The 18922-nt window shown below is 37.4% G+C and overlaps 2 protein-coding genes across 2 annotated transcripts; one reads left to right on the plus strand and one right to left on the minus strand.

The window, feature by feature from the left end:
* Window positions 1–124: 124 nt before the first annotated feature.
* On the minus strand, window positions 125–14954 carry Smp_038930 (putative ribosome biogenesis protein tsr1 (20S rRNA accumulation protein 1); the record flags this gene model as incomplete). The annotated part of the gene is made up of 11 exons (XM_018789816.1): window positions 125–454; window positions 677–865; window positions 1738–1914; window positions 2769–3348; window positions 4414–4541; window positions 7242–7507; window positions 10964–11242; window positions 11842–12055; window positions 12634–13050; window positions 13085–13147; window positions 14841–14954. The coding sequence occupies 11 exons, from the start codon at window positions 14952–14954 to the stop codon at window positions 125–127; spliced, it is 2757 nt and encodes a 918-aa protein (XP_018655221.1).
* Window positions 14955–18189: 3235 nt separating this feature from the next.
* Window positions 18190–18516, plus strand: Smp_038920 (hypothetical protein; the record flags this gene model as incomplete). Its single annotated transcript, XM_018789817.1, has 1 exon — window positions 18190–18516. One exon carries the CDS (start codon window positions 18190–18192, stop codon window positions 18514–18516), a length of 327 nt encoding a protein of 108 aa, XP_018655222.1.
* Window positions 18517–18922: the final 406 nt, after the last annotated feature.

Consider the following 18922-nt stretch of genomic DNA (forward strand, 5'->3'; position numbering starts at 1 on the left):
TGTGAATAGGTGTCTGGAAAAAAGATTGTACGTCCAAAATGTCTTAAATTTTTAAGCGGTTTTACAATGTCTAGGAAAAAAAAGTGAAGAACGCAACTATTCAGCAAAATATTTACAAGTTATATTAAGCAAATAAAGCTGATTCATCCTGGTCCATTTTCTCCCGTGCAGGGTTGGAAATACTTTTTTTTCTTAGTTGAAGTACATCTGAGCTCACATATCTGAATTGACCGCTATCAGTGACAACATGGTCATTACTTCTATCATTATTGGCGAGGTATTTAGAAACTACTGGTTCGTACACATATTTTGGAAACACTCGCTTGTACAAAGGCATTAAAGCTACATCGTTTGCTAGAATAGGTCGATCGAAAACGCATTTCATATGACCATGGGTTCCAACAGGTTCTTTTATATGCCCAACAGCTCCGCTCTTTGATTGCAACTGTACAGACTGAAATAAAAGGTCAGAAGAAAAATTAGTACCAGTCAGAAAATCATTTTGAAAAGAGGACTCTAACATGTTGGATACTAGGGAAATTAGAATTATCTACCAGCTGTTGAGCTGAATGACAAATTCTCGAAATCGAGACGCTAAGTAGGAAAGAGCTTCTCAACCCATGACGTATAATATCAACAAAGTTCGAGGATAACTGTATAGGATAAAAAGAATTACCTGAAAATGAATCACGTCCGCTGGATTGTGGAACATATATCGGACAACTACATGACGCTGGTTAATCTTGTAAGGATGACCTGACAAAAAAATCCTCTTAATAATTAAATGGCTGGGATCGACTGATCTCAATGACCCTGTTGCCACCAATTCACCGACGTATGGTGAAGATAGCTCCCCGTCTTCATCCTACAAGGTAAGTAAATGTGTTAAGACTCAGTTTAATTATGTCAACAAAACAAACACTAGTGTATGCAGAAGAGAGATTTTGTAAACGCTGATGAATACTGGCATTTTAATTGAACCAAATGATGGTCTTTCAAAAACTCTGATGATGGCGACAGCTGGGAAATGATCAAAGGTCACTCGTAAAATTTAACTAGAGGGAACTGCCATTCAGCTTATTTTTAGTCTTAGTTCTAGGTAGCTTCGATTTAGTCCAACTGGTTTCGTTCTACAGTTGATGCATGTTTCTGATTAGTTGTGAACAGAGATTAAGGTTTTTTACAATATGATTACTATAGTAGTTGGAACTCGTCATGGTTTTTATTCAGTTATACACAATGTAGAGCCTGGGGCGGAGTCCCCACATCTCAACATCACAGAGGAGAATTTATCAACTGTCTCATCGCTAAGCGCAACTCAAGCGTATACACTGTAACGCTTCTGTATTAAGTGTACACAGAATCCTGATAATCTTAGGAAGTCAATGTCGTTTAAATGAACTTAGCAGTTGGTGTGACGTAGACTCCAAATTAGATACAACCTTATCATTTGATATTTACTGTGTGACATACGAATATGAGTCACTTCTTAGCTATGTTATTAACTGAAGTCACATATACTTACTGATTCATAATAAGGGCCTTAAATGTATACTTAAATATAGATTCAACGTGTTTTAGTTCAAGAACATTGTTTGGACGTGATAAATTGAATTGGTATCGTTAGAAGCTTGGTATGTAGAAAATGCCCAGAATGCATACATAAACTAAGGTTTGGAATCAAATAGAAATCTAGAGTGTAAATTCATACAACAACAAAATATACCAGTAAAATACCTCTGTTACTCTGATCCTAAACTGTAAAATATTAACAGGAGAATACATCACTGGTGCATAGACAGTCGCTACAGTAGAACTTTCTGAAGCAGGGAAAAACGGTTCAAATTTGGCTTTTTCACGAGGATTACTTGGTGCAGAATAAATTGGAGCTGCTACAAAACGCCGAATTCCAGCCTGAAAGGTTGTAAACAAAGTATGATCACCCTAAGTAGAATTCAAAGTAGCAACACAACAAGAGAACCGTCGGTAACGGAAAATGAATACATCTGTAACGCTATGATCAACTTAGCCATGTCACCTAAGGTTAAACATGACCGATTACAAATATTAAACACCCCCTTGTCACGTTTGCACTTCTTAACATAGCTCGGTCTATCAACGAATCATTGAGTTGTTTTGTTTTTTCCAACCTATTCTTATGTTAGCCAATAATAGCTTCATACTGGTCAGAGATGCCCCACAACATTCGGGAACAAGAGCAACTATTAACGCTATCCTGAAGTTAATAGTGAGACGATTAATTTAAAAAATCTGACACCCTTCTACTCTGTTGTGAAAGACAACGTTTCTAATGCCTATAAAATTTGAGTACAAATTTGTCCAATTATAAAAGAGATAACAACATTCCTAATGCAAATGACTCAAGTATGAAAAGTTCTTTGTATTTCGCAAAGTTAACAAAAGATTGTAACGCTGAAAATTGCGACGAGCCAATCATACATAGAAAGCTATCAAATAGAGAAAAATATTTACGGATATCGTCATCTGAAATACTACTGATCTCAGTCAATATTTGGAGAGAGTAGTAGATTGGGAAAATAGTCGTATCTCAAAAGAACTTCACTACACATAAATTTGATTTAAACGTTCATGAAGGGTGAAGGATTTACTGTATCCACTAACTTACACAAGTTACTACTCAAATGATTGCAGGTAATAATGATCTTATCTTTTAACTAACGACACTAATATTTTACCTCTCATGATTACATATAAAGTCAGTATTGTAAGCATAATTCTAATTCTACCTGAATAAGCATCAGATCTTTCGATTTAATTGGTTCCGCTTCAGGAGGTATAGGCATTTTTGGGTCGTATAGCGCTTTTCCATTGTGTTTTCCGTCGATTTTGTTACGGTGACTAATGAGGGCATCATGTATTGATTTATCTTCTCGTTCTACTTGTGTTGAAGCCTCCTCACCAAACTCTAGTGCGCAAATCCCATTTTCTCTTGACTCGGTAATTTTATTTGCAGCGTTTGCTATAACTATCAAATCTGAAACAGCGTGGATTGCAGAAGCACGCCGAAACATCGTAAAATGGCAAACTGACATTTGAGTTTCATGAGGTAAGAGTGACCAAACTAATAGTGGATGAGGTCTTGGGTCAGAAGGTTTTCTGGCTTCGTTAGGTTGAGGGAACGTGTGGTGAGACAATATCGATTCACCAAGATCCCGTGAAACAGGCCGTAGCAGAAGCTCGACATCTACACCAGGTGGGATGTACTTGAAGATGTTCCCTGTCGGTTTATATTCTGACTGAAAGTTTGCTAATTTTTGTTCAATATAACGAATCATAGTACGCCTATTACGATGATAGTTTCGGAAGCTTTTGGATAAACAAAAGAAGATAATAAATAGGTCACTGATATATTTTTTTGTCAACTTCAATAAAAAATATATCGCAGTCCTAACACAATAACTCCGATACTGCATTAAAATTAAGATCGGATATTTAAGCGATATAGTGATTTTGCGACTAACATATCTTGCAGAATACAGTAAAATTCCGGGACAGAAACAAAGAACAGACAACCGATTGGCTGCTAACTGGTAACTCTAATTTGGATAGTTAAATGAAATATCTAGCTGTAGAGCTTAGTACATACGCTTGGCTTTTTTGGTTATTTTAATCTAAATATGAAATAAGCTAACAAAATGATACTAGTCCCAATAAGTTAGAACTCTGACAAGACAAGCAAGAACTCGAATTTGAGGTAAGCAATATGAAATCGCATTGTATGGCAATAACAGATTTAAACACAACACAAAATATTTAATTGTACAGTAAATGTATCAGTTATTCACCACAATTACACCATAAACAATCCCAATTACTAAGATATAAAGGAGAGCCCCTAAAGTTAATTTATTAATATAAATGACAATCGATTATATTTGACACGCTATCACTATGTCTTTCACGATCAAACTCCTATCGTCTAATACATAACATTAGAATTACCCTAAAATTAGCAGCCATAATGGTGAAGCTACATTTCGGAATAGAAATACAGTGAATATCTTCTGAAGAGCTAAATATTCTAACATATAAAGGACTTGAGATACTATTGGATTAATCATTTGAAGACGTCTGAATAAGAATTGTAAGTTACAGAACAGAAAGTAGATAATACAAAACGTTCGGTATGCATCCAACAACAGAATCCTTCTTTTAACAGCTAGTCTATGACAACTGTACACGCTTAATGAGGACTAACCGTCGTACTTTTATTTAAGCAAGTAGGATAATAAAGACACGACACTAAGCGAAAAGTTCCGGATATATTATTCCAGAGATATATTCTGCAGCTGCAAATAACGATTTATGTATCTATGGTTAGATAAAAAATTTATCATAAGTAGTAGTAAACCACAGATTTTGCTTACATACCAGGCGATATTTTGGTAATGTTTAGGTAACCAATTCTTTTCTGCTGGCCACACGCTACTTTGAAAACGAGGAAGACCACAGTACTTTACAAACCGTTCACTAGCAGGTGTGTTGGGAGGGGTTTCAACCTGTATATATATAAAAGGTAAATGTTTACATTCGCAATTTTGTAGAGACTGTTCCAACATACACAGGGGTAAAAATGGGCATACTCAGATTCAGTGGCGCAAAGATCAGGTCATTTTGAACTGAAATAACTTCTCAGGGTATGAATTAATTAAGAACCCCACCAATCAGCTAGCTTGGTTACAGTTCGTTACATTTATTTTCTTTTATAGAGCGTTAATCCAATAAGATGTTATCAAACTTACTTGAGCATAAATGTTCATAATTTACTTGAGAATGTGTCAGATTGATGTCTGTTTAATAAGCTTTTTTGTTTTCTGTAAAAGTTCCGCATTTAGACTAAAGAAGTATAATTCCGTGTATCGTTAAGTCTAATGTCCTAGTAATCTCACTGACTTTCATGTCCTACTATGGTGTATTAATATTAATATGCCCCGATAAGGATAATGACTGGTAACTTTGGGATCTATTTATGAACTAATACTATGCATATATTTTTTATCGTATAATTGCTAAATAACTAAACTAATCATATTCATGTCCCTCTTATTATAAGCTTTATTTTGACCTATAGACTATTATTATACGATTTGCCATTCTTGAGTTATCCCTAGTCTATAAATTATTGAGGTAATCACTTCTGATGACAGTTCGCCATAGGCTCTAACTCGACCAGTTGTGTTCGAGTAGAGAGCCTTTATGAGGTTAATGTACTTCTTTGGTACTCCTTTCAGTGACAAATACTGCCATAGAACCTCACGATCAACGGAGTCAAATGCCGCCTTAAGGTCAAGAAATACTACGATTGTAGGACGTCTGAATGTGTGTCTGTTCTAGGACCTGGCGTAGAGTGAATATCTGGTCTATACAAGTACGTCCAGGTCGAAAACCAGCCTGGTCTTCTCTAGTCTGCTTTTCACGAGCTTTGGTTAGGCGTCGAAGTAATATTGAAGCTAATATTTTAGACAATATATTAGTCAAACTGGTCGCAAGAGGACTTTTGTCCTTTCCTATAGACTGGCACAATCAGTGATTGGGACTAGTCAGATGGAATTACGTCCCATTTCCAGATTCTACCTAAGACCTTAGTCAATCTCGTTGCTAGTACTGGACCACCATCCTTAAAACTCTCAGAAGTAAACCTGTCAGGGCCTGCTGCTCTCCCTCGCTTCAGATTTCCTATAGCTTTTTCAATCTCGCAGAGCGTTGAAGGACTTACATTAATTTGCCATTCAGGACGACTGGGGATCGTGGGTAACTGAAGGCCAGTTAAAATGATCCCTAAAGTGTTCTGCCCATCGATCCAATCTCCTGGATTGAGAGTGAATGATATGTCCATCTTTATCTGAGATAGTTTCGCTGATAGTTGGGTTCCTAATACCGGTTTCTTTAACAAGTCTGAACAGTTGTCTGCTGTTACCCATTGCCGCTGCCTTTTCCATCTCTCTTGCTTTCGCTACCCACCACTGTTCACGATCATTGCGTAGGCTTCTTATTAGCCTGCGCTTAAGCAGACTCCGCTCTTCGTTATGTTCAGAGCCAGGTGGGATGAGTTTTTGATCATCTATCAGTGCGGTAGATGCTGCCGAGATCCATTGTTTCTCCATAACCTTAAGGTTTACCGTACTAGCGAATATCACTGCTGTCTCCACAGCTTTTCGGATGTCATTCCACGCTGCCTCACAAACTATAACATGTATGCTACCTAAGTCAACAAACATAAGTAGTATGAAACACAAATCACAAGTGGAAGGCATGAAAGCAGAAGGTTGAGAAAATTGAATCGAAGAGAACAGGCACAAGAGTAACTGTTATAACAATGAAGGAACGATGAAGTTTGAGACAATTGATGGAGGATTTGAAAATGAAGTATTTAATGCATGGTTTTCACATTTTATGAAAGAACTCTGTGGTTTCGTATTAAAAAATAAGTTAGTTTCCCCCATATGAGCACACAAGTAATCGGTAAACCAAGTGGCTTCCTAGTTGAACCAATTTAATGTGAGACGATTCACTAATCTAATAAAAACTACTCAACACAGGGAATCGGGTTAACTTATTAGGAATAACCTAGCGTATCGAAAATCGATTGACTTTATTACACACATGAACCTTCAGAATCTTTTATACACTAATTATGACTGCTTTAAGTTGTGAGCGGCTGAAGGGATATCATCAAATGAATTGGTAAGATCCTGCTACATCCCTATCACTAGCTGAAGTTTAAGAGAGGTAAAATAGCATCCAATATAGCGTGAAATATCTCATCGTTAAGCGAAATATAATTGGGAATCATAACTGCGTTGCTGTTTTTTGTAAACGTTCAAAATAGTGACGGTTTTTAATCATAAGATACCAGGTTTTAACATCACTTCATTTTGGTCGTTTTAACACTCAGTTGTGTTTCCAACAATCGCGCTAAATGTGGAGCCTAAAGTTTGCGACAGAAACTCGCAACTGACCATTGAGTAGGAATAATAAAAAGTTTAAACTGCTAGTAGTCGAACATGATGTACATAACCAGTTTGCTTTAACTGTCAATATATGGTATGAAGCAAGTTAATAAAAATGACTAATCGGGTAGATGGATTACTGAAGAATCGTTAGATTCTTGATATGATTTTTAAGTTTTTATTTCAACTATTTTGCTAGCAATTTACTAGTGTTAAAAGTACGTCAGCTTAGGAATAAGGAGACTTTACCTCATCCGGGAACATCTCTTCCATTCTGGCAGCCCGGAATTTGGCTAACTGAGCAGATGAGAACGTAGAGGTAGCGCTGGCTGCCATTGTATGAGCGGTATGACTTGCTATCGAAGTATATTCTATATCAGAATTTCCAGATAACTCAGATTCTAAATGATCAGATATCTCTTCTGTTGCATCCCAGTGGTTTTCATTTGTTGACTGATGTGAATCATCAACAGACATTTCATCTGATAGAGAGTCCTCCTCACAATCTTCATTCTCTAAGATAAATATCAGCAACGAGAGGATATGGGGATGTGATTAATTTGGGGAACGATGGAACTACGGTGCAATGTTACAAAAGCTAACGAAAATTTAAGACGGTGTAAAACGGCATAACCAACATAACATCGAATCCAAGAAACGAAAGACGTAAAACACAAGTAGTTTGATCAAATGTCTTTCTAATAATATCAAATTTAAAAACATACTAAACATAAGTAAATAAGAAAACCCTATCTGTAGCCTTTCTAGAGTTACTGCCGGTCAGAAGTCTATACAAAGAAGTGTGTATGGGGTTCGCAACCCTGTCCAGTGGAAAACAACTTTGCTTAGAAACGTTAACTAGGAGGAGTTATTTAGACTATTTAAACTCTGCGCTGACAGTTGAAGAATCGTTATTGAGAAGAATTATGACGCTTCATGGTGAAAGCCAAGAGATCGATGCCTCTTTTATTAACCAGAACAATTATTAACATGTGTACATAGAATTTCCGGACAATGTGAAAGACCGAGAGGATCAATCAAATAGCTACGCGAATGAGGAGATACAAACTGATAGTGTTCGGAATAAGTGAAAACAAGTGGACCCAGTATGAATAGAGAACAGTAACTTCGGAAGAGGTGCAGTTGTACTCTGATCATCAATAAGAAAATGTTTCGTGTACACAAGGAGTTGCACTGATACTGTCCGAAAAAGCACGAAGAGCACTTATAGAATGGGAATCTCATGGATTCAGAATCATCAAAGCAACCTCCAAAACGAACAAGTAAGGGATCACAATGAATGTTAACCAATGTTATTTACCAACCAATGATAGCAAAGAAGACAATAAAGATCAGTTATGTGAGAGGCTGCAGTCGATCGTATAGAAGTGTCCAGGAAAGGACCTGACCATCTTGATAGGAGTCTTAAACGCCAAGGTCGGAATGGAAAACACCATGTATGAAGATATTATAGGACGACATAGACTAACTGAGAGAAAGGAACGAGAATGGTGACAGTTTTGCAAATTTATGTGCCTTCAGCAAAACGGATCTAGGCTACACTATATTCTCCCACAAACGCATTCACGAAGCCATATGGGTCTCACCGGATCATACTACAGAGAACCAGATCGATCATATTTGCATTACTAAAACATTCAGATGGTCAATGGAAGACGTAAGAGGAGCTGATATAGCTTCAGATCACCACCTGCTTGTGACCACGATGAGACCGAAGCTAAAGAAACACTGAACAACTGGGGAAACGGCATTACAAAGGCTCGATAAAGCCTTCCTTAGGCATACTGACAGACTAAACGAATTCAAGATAACTCTTAACAACAGGTTCCAATCCTTACAAGATCTACTCAATGAGGAGGAGACTCCTATGGAGAGTAACTGGAAAGGCAGTAAAGAAGCATTGACTTCAACGTGTCAGTAGGTCTTGGGCCACAAGAAGCACAAGCATAAAGGAGTAAATCTCTATTGATACCATATCCAAAATTAAAGAAAGGAAGAACAAGAAGACAGAAACTAACAATAGTCGCACAAGAGAGGCATTAGAGCCAACAGGCAGAAATACGTGGAAGACATAACAATCACAGCGGGAAAAGCTGCAAGTTAAGGAAATATGAGACAACTGTATGATATAAAGCGTGGTTTAAAATATTTTCCTGCCTCTCAGGTATACTGAGATAATGAGACTAGTAATTTCATATCAGATCAAGGATTCACGACCCAGAATAGAGAATCAGATTAACACTAGATAATAATCAATTGAACTCAGTTACTGAAAGTCACATTCAGTGAGACCAAAGTAAAAATCAATGAGAGGGACGGAAATCATATATTTAATAGTCTTTAGGCCAAGTGTCTGTTTGTCCATTATCATTGACCAATCATATTTTACTATCACTACTGATACAACGTACCTGGAAAGCATCATTGATGAACAAGGAGGATCGGATGCAGACGTAAAGGCGAGGAATGACAAAGCAAGGGCAGCATTTCTACAATTGAAGAAAATATGGAACTCCAAACAACTGTCAGCTAATTTCAAAGTGACAATCTTCAATACGAACGTCAAGACAATCCTACTGTACGGAGCTGAAACGTGAAGAACTACTACATCCATCGTCAAGAAGGTACAAGTATTTATAAACAGTTGTCTACGCAAAGTACTCAACATCCATTGGCTGGATACTATCAGCAACAGCGTTTTATGGGAGAGGACAAACCAGCTTCCAGCTGAAGAGGATATTGTGAAAAGACGTTGGAATTGGATCGGGCATACAATAAGGAAATCACTAATGTGCATCACGAGGCAATCCTTAACTTGGAATCCGGAAGGGAAGCGGAAAAGAGGAAGGTCAAAGAACACATTACTCTGGGAAATAGAAGCAGATATGAAAAGGATGAATAACAACTGGGAAGAACTGAAAAGGATTGCCCAGGACAGAGTTGAATGGAGAATACTGGTGGATGGCCTATACTCCTCAACGAGGGGTAACAGGCATAAGTAAGTAACTGATACAACGAAGAAGCAAGAAGGGGATCAGACAAGAAAGAAGCCAAACCATTCACTGATTCAAGAACAGCAGTACAGGTGGGTGGATCACTATGATGAACTTCCAAGTGGATCAGCCTCACTGAACCCACCGTAAATAAAAGCAGCACCTAGAGACCTTTCTATAGATGTCACTACACCAAAAATAGGGGAAACCAGCATAGCTGTCGGACAAATCAAGAGTGGAAAGGAGTAAGACGTGATAACATCGTTATTGTTATCGGAAGAACATTTGGAAGTAGAGACATTATAGAAACACATAACTTAAGTACTTTTGCCCTTTAGCAAGGTAGTATTGTAAAGGAAAATATGAAATTCATGTAAGCATTTCTGGACGAACTTACTGGTATTTTATTTGTACGTATGAAACAAGTAGTTTTACGATATTTCTTCTACATGGCTTTAATTGTAAGCTGGCTTCTGACCTATTCATTGTTGCTAATTATTAATGGTCATAAACAAAGTGCAAAATCAGCCATGAGTGCAGAAATCCACTTCATAACAAAACGTTCTAATAATGTTTGTGTACTGCTCCAAAACTCGAAATACATAATCACGTTGGTGGTGGGTCTAAACTATACGAAACAGCAACTTATTTAGCTCTTCTGGTGTTCTTATTGCAAAATTGGTAGAGGGTGAATTTAACGTGGGTTATTGATCGTCAGCGTATATGGCACTTCAGTTAATTGATTCAATGTTATTGGTGTGGGAAAATTAAGATCAATACTTATGTCAAGTATCATTACACTGGATTGGAAGAGAAATGCTTGAAAGTTTAAGAACTCGTAGAAAGTCCTTGCGGATGAAATAATCTAACAATGTACATTAACTAATTACTCAGTTCAGACAAGAAAGAGCTATTTAAACAGAAAAATTTTGGCAAACAACATGCATTAAAACTTACCGTTTGTGAGTTTGACTGAGGTAGATTTAGGTATGCATTTTGTCGATATATTTTTAACGGCGTTAAGATCTGAAATCTGCCACTTCTGTTGCAAGTGATAGCTATCAATCCATTTAGCCTCTATCAAAGGGAAATCACCCCAACCAGTCAAATGTACACGAGGACCAACAAGTACAGAACCATTTTGATCTAACTCCTCGAACAAAAACAATGGTGCTCCACGTAGGCGGCCACGAAGACAGACTGCTACCTCGGATTCTGTGATAGCGTCATGAGCATCTACATTTTGCAAGAGTTTGAATGAATTAATATATATATATACTGAGAATACAATCGACACCCACTTATTTACTGAAAGTACTGTTTATTCTACGAACCTTGTGTACAAGTTGATTAATTCATTGAGTCACCTCATAGTTTAATGGGAAATAATAATTATTGAAACAACCATGGATAAGGAATTGTTCACCAAAAAATATATTTGAATAACCCTACTGTTCTGTCTAAAATAGGCAGACAGTTAACATAAATGATCTAATAACTGATGTCTAATCAAAATATGTAGTTGGTTCAGAAAGTGAACGGTAGAAACGATTGAAAGCATTCCATAAATCACTAGCAAATCGAGGCGGTTATTTACTCTAATAGTGGAAGTATGTAACTAATCAAATACAGTGGGAATGTTGAAGATGACGGACGCCACTTTAATCATATTACGTTACAGGTTGTAGCTTTCTGAAGGAACCGTAGTCAAAACTCTGACAATAAAAGTTAAAATAACTACATGATCAAATAATTTATACTCTGTGTGGCTTGCATAGACACACACCTGACGGACTGTGAGTAAAAACTAATTTACGACTGAAATAAAAACTTACTATTTTCAGAGATTAGGTCAATGGAGTCAACAAGTAAACGTGTTCGGTAGCGTGCTCCAGTATGCGCCACTGTAGACTGTCCAGCCACTTTTGCATTTTTTCCCTTAGCATGAAAACTCGACGGATTGGTTGACGCAATATGCCGTAGGAGGTGTAGAGCATTGGTGCTTGAATTTAGTTGATGAATCGTCGATTCTGGCACTGGAAACCTACGCTTTTAGTCAAAATAAAAAACATCTTATGACGTCACAAAATGAAGTTAGAATTTATGAAGGCCAGACTGTTGCATTCAGATCATTAGATGCAGTCAAAGACTGATGTTTGATAAACAAAATTACTAGGTCCACTTTCACGTATAAACCGCTTGAAAACAGTTCAATACAATCTGAATCGACGTAGATAGTTTCCAACAAGAATACTGTTAGCATGTATGGTCGCTTTGCCGTATAGAAGCTGGATTATGTGTACCTCACAGAAAACAGTTCAACAGACTTTAAAAAAATGTGTGATGGCCTAAGTCATTATTAGACAAATCAGTCGAAAATAGTTTAGTTAAAAGTTTGGTCGTAGGTCCAGTTCATGTAACAAACACTATAGTTCACCTTCTTACATGAGCACTTGTACATAACTATAGCAATGCAATTAATGTATAAAATAATGAAGACTATCTGTTTTTAATGATGGACAAAGTTTGATGTTTAACAAAAATTAACTCAAAATTCTTTCGAAACGTTAAGGCAAATGTATAGCATGTAAAGTTTTAATTAAAAAAAATCAGGGCAACCAAATTACCTCCAGAATCTGTTTTAACTCTTTAAGATTTGAACTAGAAGAAAGAACCGCATAGGAAGCATTTGTAAAACCTTGAGCATATATGGCAGTGAGTAACTCATGAACAGAATCAGGAATCTCTGTAGGATTACTTGGAACTAAAAGAATAAGCCAGTCTGCGAAATTTGCGAGATCAAGACAACCAAAGAGATCATCACTGTAAGCACAAATAAGATCAAAGTATTTATTTAGGATTCGAGAGTGAATAGTGACTACATTTTGCAAACAAGATTTTGGCTTTTTTATAACCTCAGTATTTGGTTCACATGTTTGAAATAAAAGTTGAGCTAAGTGTGTAGGTACTGAGGACGATAAAGGGATCAAAACGCAAGCTATAGGATTTTCCTTAGTCCCACGAGACGCTTCAAGCTTTTTCACCTATGACAATAGGAAGTAAAGCTTTATAACAAACCTCTAATCTTTTTTGTATGCGGAGTTGTTTGGAGAGCAAGCGCCGTTGGTCCTTATTCAGTATCTGCAATGGTAAACAAAAATTTAAATGAATTTAAGTGATTTACATGAAGCTGGTGCTTCAACACTGTCAATCTCCTTATTAAAGACAATGTATTTTTGGACTTCAGTATTATTTAAATTAACTTACATTCATTAGGTTTCCAGACATTATTTATCTGGATTGATTTCCATCGTTGTTTTTGATCTAGTAGAAAGTGGTTCATTTGTGATGACAATAGAATTAGATTTACTAAGTTTGGGAATAACATTCGTCCATAAAGTCGTCACACCTCTATACAGTCAGCAGTACGACTTCACCTACAGACCTTGGGTTTGCTGCTTTTAGTCTTACCACTCTTCAATCGACATGTCTGGCATGGTAGGACCTTGAGGAACGATTGTTCCAGCCAGTATAGCTCGATCGCTTCATCACGATAAGCAAGCCCGACCATCACGTCAAGGTAGCAGCTACGGTCCGGTAAAGTCTTAGTACTAGCAATGAATATGCTGAAAATTCCTTCGCAGTGTTAAGTTCCTGAACACAGATTCCAGCGCTCTTCCAAATACATTATATTTCGTCCAGTCAAATACAACTTCTTACTGAGAGGAATGTCCAGAAAGTATGTAAAACTACTCAAACTGTACATGATTAGTTGACTTATTCACAGACAATTTAAACACAATCATGTGAAAAAAGTCGGGGGAAAATATCGAACGAACGCATATAGCAAAAATATATACTGTCTAGTTTCCTCTATCTTTGTGATATATATTTCCGAAAGTAACAATTTAGTCTCCCAAACTTTGGGGGATTGGCCTCATGCTTACAGATTTTATGATAGATGTGTGAACCGTTTTTTACCATTGTGCGATAGTGTACGAGAATAATCTGCAAGGATGTCTAGTTTTGCTTTAGGTGAAGAAAATGGACGGATTAATTTGTCGGTAGATTAGAAGACAAAATATGATAGAAAAATTATGAATTGTGAAAAAAGACCTCAAAAATACTCTCGAAACCATTTACACGAACACATTTTCTGGAAATGTGAAGAACCTAATAACAGACAATCGACCAAACAAATGACTGAATTTGTAGTTCCAAGGCAGTACTATTCTTATTAGACTAAATTCTTAACGGATGCTTGATTTGATCCCTACAGCACCCACAAGTAGACAGAAAAACATGCTGGTTTCAATGTTCGTCATGATACACTATTGGCATTCAGATCTCTATTTGTAAAACATCAGCAACACTAGTTATCACATAAAGATAAGAAACCTGACTCGAGGTATATTGTGTAAGACACAACTGATTAGCAGTGGTTTTTGTCAATCATCCGTTTTGTATTTATCATTTGTATGTAAACTTTTATCAAGAGCATTATGTCGGTTCGTAAGTTTTACAATACCTGTATATCAAATAATATCCATGCTGACGTACAGTCTCTAGAATGAGGAACCACCTAAGGGTAGCAACATTTACATTGTGAATACATACACTAACACGTTTACTACATGGCAGTCATTATACCTCTAAGGATACTGCTTGTGTGATCTACTCACAATGCAGTTCTAGACATCAAAATACGTAGCAATACGTATGGGATTTTTAGGATTATCAATTATTCAAGAATGACACCAATTCTGTGACCTTACCTCTCAGCCTAGTGTGACAAAATAATTATTACTCTTACACAATAAAACTGGCACAATACCTTGTTTTTTGTAACGCGGTGTGAATTTGGGTTTCTATCTGTAGATCTCTTAACCCCTTTATGCTTTTTATTCTGCTGTTTCAGAGGCCCACTTCGGTGCGGCGCACGAGCCATCGACCCGACAGAAATCAAAAGGAAGACCAAAGTCTACAATATTCAATAAAGTCGGGGGTTCTGTATTTGAAGTAATAATTGAACACTTATACTGACTGCTTCTCAAATTATTTATTAAGATACTTTCCGTCTTCTGCCAATTAAAAATATAACGGTATCGAAAACTGTTTCAGCAATGGATTTTACACTTTCAAATTTATTGGGCTAAAAAACTAACTGATGTCACCATAAAATCTAGAACTTGGTTGTGAAAAATCCCTTCCAATGATATTGAGCATTAGTAAACTTTCTGCTACTTCTTCTGGAGCTAACGATCTTATCAGTGAGCTCAGAATCTAATACGAGCTTCATTTATCCAAACACCACTGCAGATGTCATGTGATGTAAACATAATGTGTCTTATATGGACAGGATTAGTCGAATACACTCGTCCGCAGCCCAAGTCAATGGGTAAGGGTAATGATGAAATATTTTTAAACATCCAGATCATGTGCCATAAATAGATTTAATACCCAGCCGTTAGCAATGAAGTCTGAACAAGAAAATAAATCCGTCAAAGCTTTTAAGAGTTTTGGCATTGGTGTTAAGCGTAATATATCAGCAGGGCACATGACCAACTGAAAGAGCTCAGTCAAAGTGTCACAGATGCTCGGTGTTTAACAAGGCTATCGTCTAAAACCTTAAGGCGTGTCACAGCGCCGCTACTAGTAAACCTTTTATTATAGAGGACCCCAAACCTAGTCAAACCAGAAATCAGGAATGAAGACGTTTGAAGATATATTTGGAAGATAGTCAATATGTTGAGAATTGTTTGATCTCAGATGACTGTTTTTTTAATGGTGCGTATGCAGCGCCAGTGAATTATTGCTGAGCTCTAGAGAAATCACCGACCACGTAGACCTCTGAATTCTGAACAGTTTATTAATCACCGTCAAGGTCAAGGTTAGCGTCAGACTCAAGGAATCATAGAAAAAATTATCTGGAGGATCTACTTACTGCTTTGTACCTCTTCTTCCAACTATCCATGTTAAGTGTTATACACTACGATATGTCTGCCTAACACACCTTCCTTTTCCGTCATCTCCAGGATTATTTCACTGATGAAGGGGAGAGAAGTGTCCTTTAATTTAGTCTATTCTCTTCGTAGCCGAGGACATCTAGTATTATTGATATACTTGGACATTTCTAAAGCCTTCGGCATGGCCAATCACCAACTTCTCATAGGTGAACTTCGCATCTTATGGGGTCCCAAACCCTTTGCTTGGTTGGTTTGATTCCTTCCTCAGCAACCGATATCAAATAGTTAAAATTAACTCTTCGTTGTCGAACAGTATCCCTGTTAGAAGTGGTGTAATACAATGTAGTGTCTTAGGCCCTTTTCTCTTTTTAGTCTTTATCAATGATATTTGTGAGTGTTTTTGTCTGGGTAAGCCCCTTCTGTACGCATATGATCTTAGAGTAGTATGTTCATTTCCTCCCCATGACCTGAACAATATTCAAAATTGCATCAGCATTGAGCTTAACAAGGTAGCATAGTGGTGCTCAAAACGGCAATTGAAGCTTAATACAGCTAAATGTAGATGGAAATGCTTTGGTGATCATTCAATTTAGATCTTACCATAAATTATGAAGTGTTGTGTAGGTTACATTCTGTAGTAGACTTAGGACTTAGGTATTCCTACGACTTGTCGTTTACAGAACAGACATGAAACAGACTTCCAAGTCTCAATGTCTTATAGGTTACATGATTCTAAAACTTTTTAACGATGAATCACCTATTTTAATGTTCAAAGTTTGTGTCTAACCGCTCCTAGAATACTGCACGTTTATTCTTAGTAGTGCGCGCATAAAGGATAAATTAAGGCTGGAATCAGTACAGAGACGATTTATACTTTGTATTCTTGGAACTGATTGTAACTTGACTTATAGTTCTAGATGTATTAAAGTTGAGCTCGACCTTTTATGGATGGGGAGACTAAAACCAAATCTTATCTTCTTCAAAATGCTTAATAAACTATCCTTTACATCCAACCAAACAAACCAATATGCAGAAACTTCTCATTACGATATACGTAACTTTGTCACTAGCGAAACAAACATATTCTAAATCATCTTCCTATATGAATTACTTTACCTGTAAATCTTCTAGACTCTGGAATATTCTACCACAATCTATCCGTACGATAAAATCTGTCCCATTATTTGTTCGTTGCATTGATGCATACTGCTCCTCTGAAAGTACATTAAAAAATTTAGCGCCTGTAAGTGAGTCTTACTCCACGAGTGAGATTATAGGAACCTTAAATGTTTAACCACTTACCTGTTGTCACTCTACGTTAACACTGTCCCCAATAACCTTAACTTATATGAATAATATTTAACATGAACAGTGGTAAAGCTGACCGATATATTTTGGTAATCATTGTTTTCACGTTCCATGCTCTCTGTTTTCATTTTGCCCTCTTTAATTGTAGATAATTATAAATAATTCGTCCCGGCACAGGAAATAACCTTGAGTAACACTGTTCATAGATCAACAGGATATCCACTTAAGAAAAAAGTTAAAAGTTTCCTGCTGATGTATTGGAATGCTGTAATACATGTCATAAATGTACTACCCAAACAATTACTGAACTAGCGAACTTAAAGCCATCTGATGTCATATGTTTGTTCTCTACATCTAGTGTTACTATTTATATCAAATTGACTATGTCTGTAAACTGGCGTGAATTCTGTAATTATTATTTACAGAATATATATATATATAGATAATCCACGATCCAGGTTATATCTGCTCGCAATTATTTTCGCCTCCTGAAAGACAGAACAGGACGCCCTCGACCAAACTCATCCCAAACCTGACAAAATTTTCAACAAAATGGGATGATTGGGAAGTTATGAAGTAGTAATTGGTTCAACTTGTGCACTAAAAGACAGAGAGAGCTAAATCAATGTTCTTCACCATGATTTTGTAGTTTCGCTGCAGCGCATGACCCTAACACAACAGACACCCAACAGACCCTTAGCAAATGAATTACGGAATGACCGCCTGTCGTCAGGCCTCTCAAGGTCTTTGTAACGGAGCGGCGGGCGGCTTTGAAGCGATCTGACTTTTTTATCGTACCTATCTGTTGTGTCAGTACATCACGTCCTTTCCTCAGAGGCATTTACAGGTCCTGGCTGCTGTGTTGTTGTTCCATATCACTTTTGCTAATATAATGTGCTACAAGTGGTGATGGGGGTATCTATGACGAAAAGCGATAAAGACTACGATGAACCATCGGTCGTTCCAAGCAAGTCAACAACCGGTGCAACCCCCCGCCAACCAAAACTGCTGGGCGTTTCATCAGACTACTCTATTCGGAAGACTAGAATAATGACGTATCTATTTACCGTTCCAGCTACAGAACAGTTCGACTACCTCCTGACATACTTAGACGACGAAGCAGCAAAAAGGGCGACGGCCAACGAATTTGATGCAACCAATTCAGCTGCTCAATATCGGAAAGTTCTAGACGAATGTTTTTCGTTAACAGTGGACACTCATCTGGGGACCATTTAGTTTCTGTCACGTCACTAGAAGACGAGTGAAGAGCCTATTGATTACCTTCATTCTTTGCAGCAGGCAGCAATTCAAGTCTAGATGTCTAGGTCCGGGAAGAACCAATACGCTCACAATTTGTGGAAGCGCTTTTGGCGGGCGCACTACAACAGCACCTTTCACGCATGCCACCAAATAGTATGCAGGATCTAAAAACCACATTCCTTCTCTTAATGGCCTCTGGCAAGCTATCAACCACTTCAAGTGCACCCTATTCGACAGAAACAGCTATGGAAGAGTTTGGGGTACCGCATCAATTTGACTCCGCCCAAACTATTTCTGAGGTCAACTATCGGCCGGCTAGACAACCGCTGCGAAGCAGTCAGAAGAAAGGCTAAATGCTTTTACTTCAATGCTTTGGCCGGAG

The sequence above is a fragment of the Schistosoma mansoni genome, chromosome W, assembly GCF_000237925.1.
Source record: "Schistosoma mansoni strain Puerto Rico chromosome W, complete genome".
In the NCBI taxonomy this organism is placed as follows: Eukaryota; Metazoa; Platyhelminthes; class Trematoda; order Strigeidida; family Schistosomatidae; genus Schistosoma; species Schistosoma mansoni.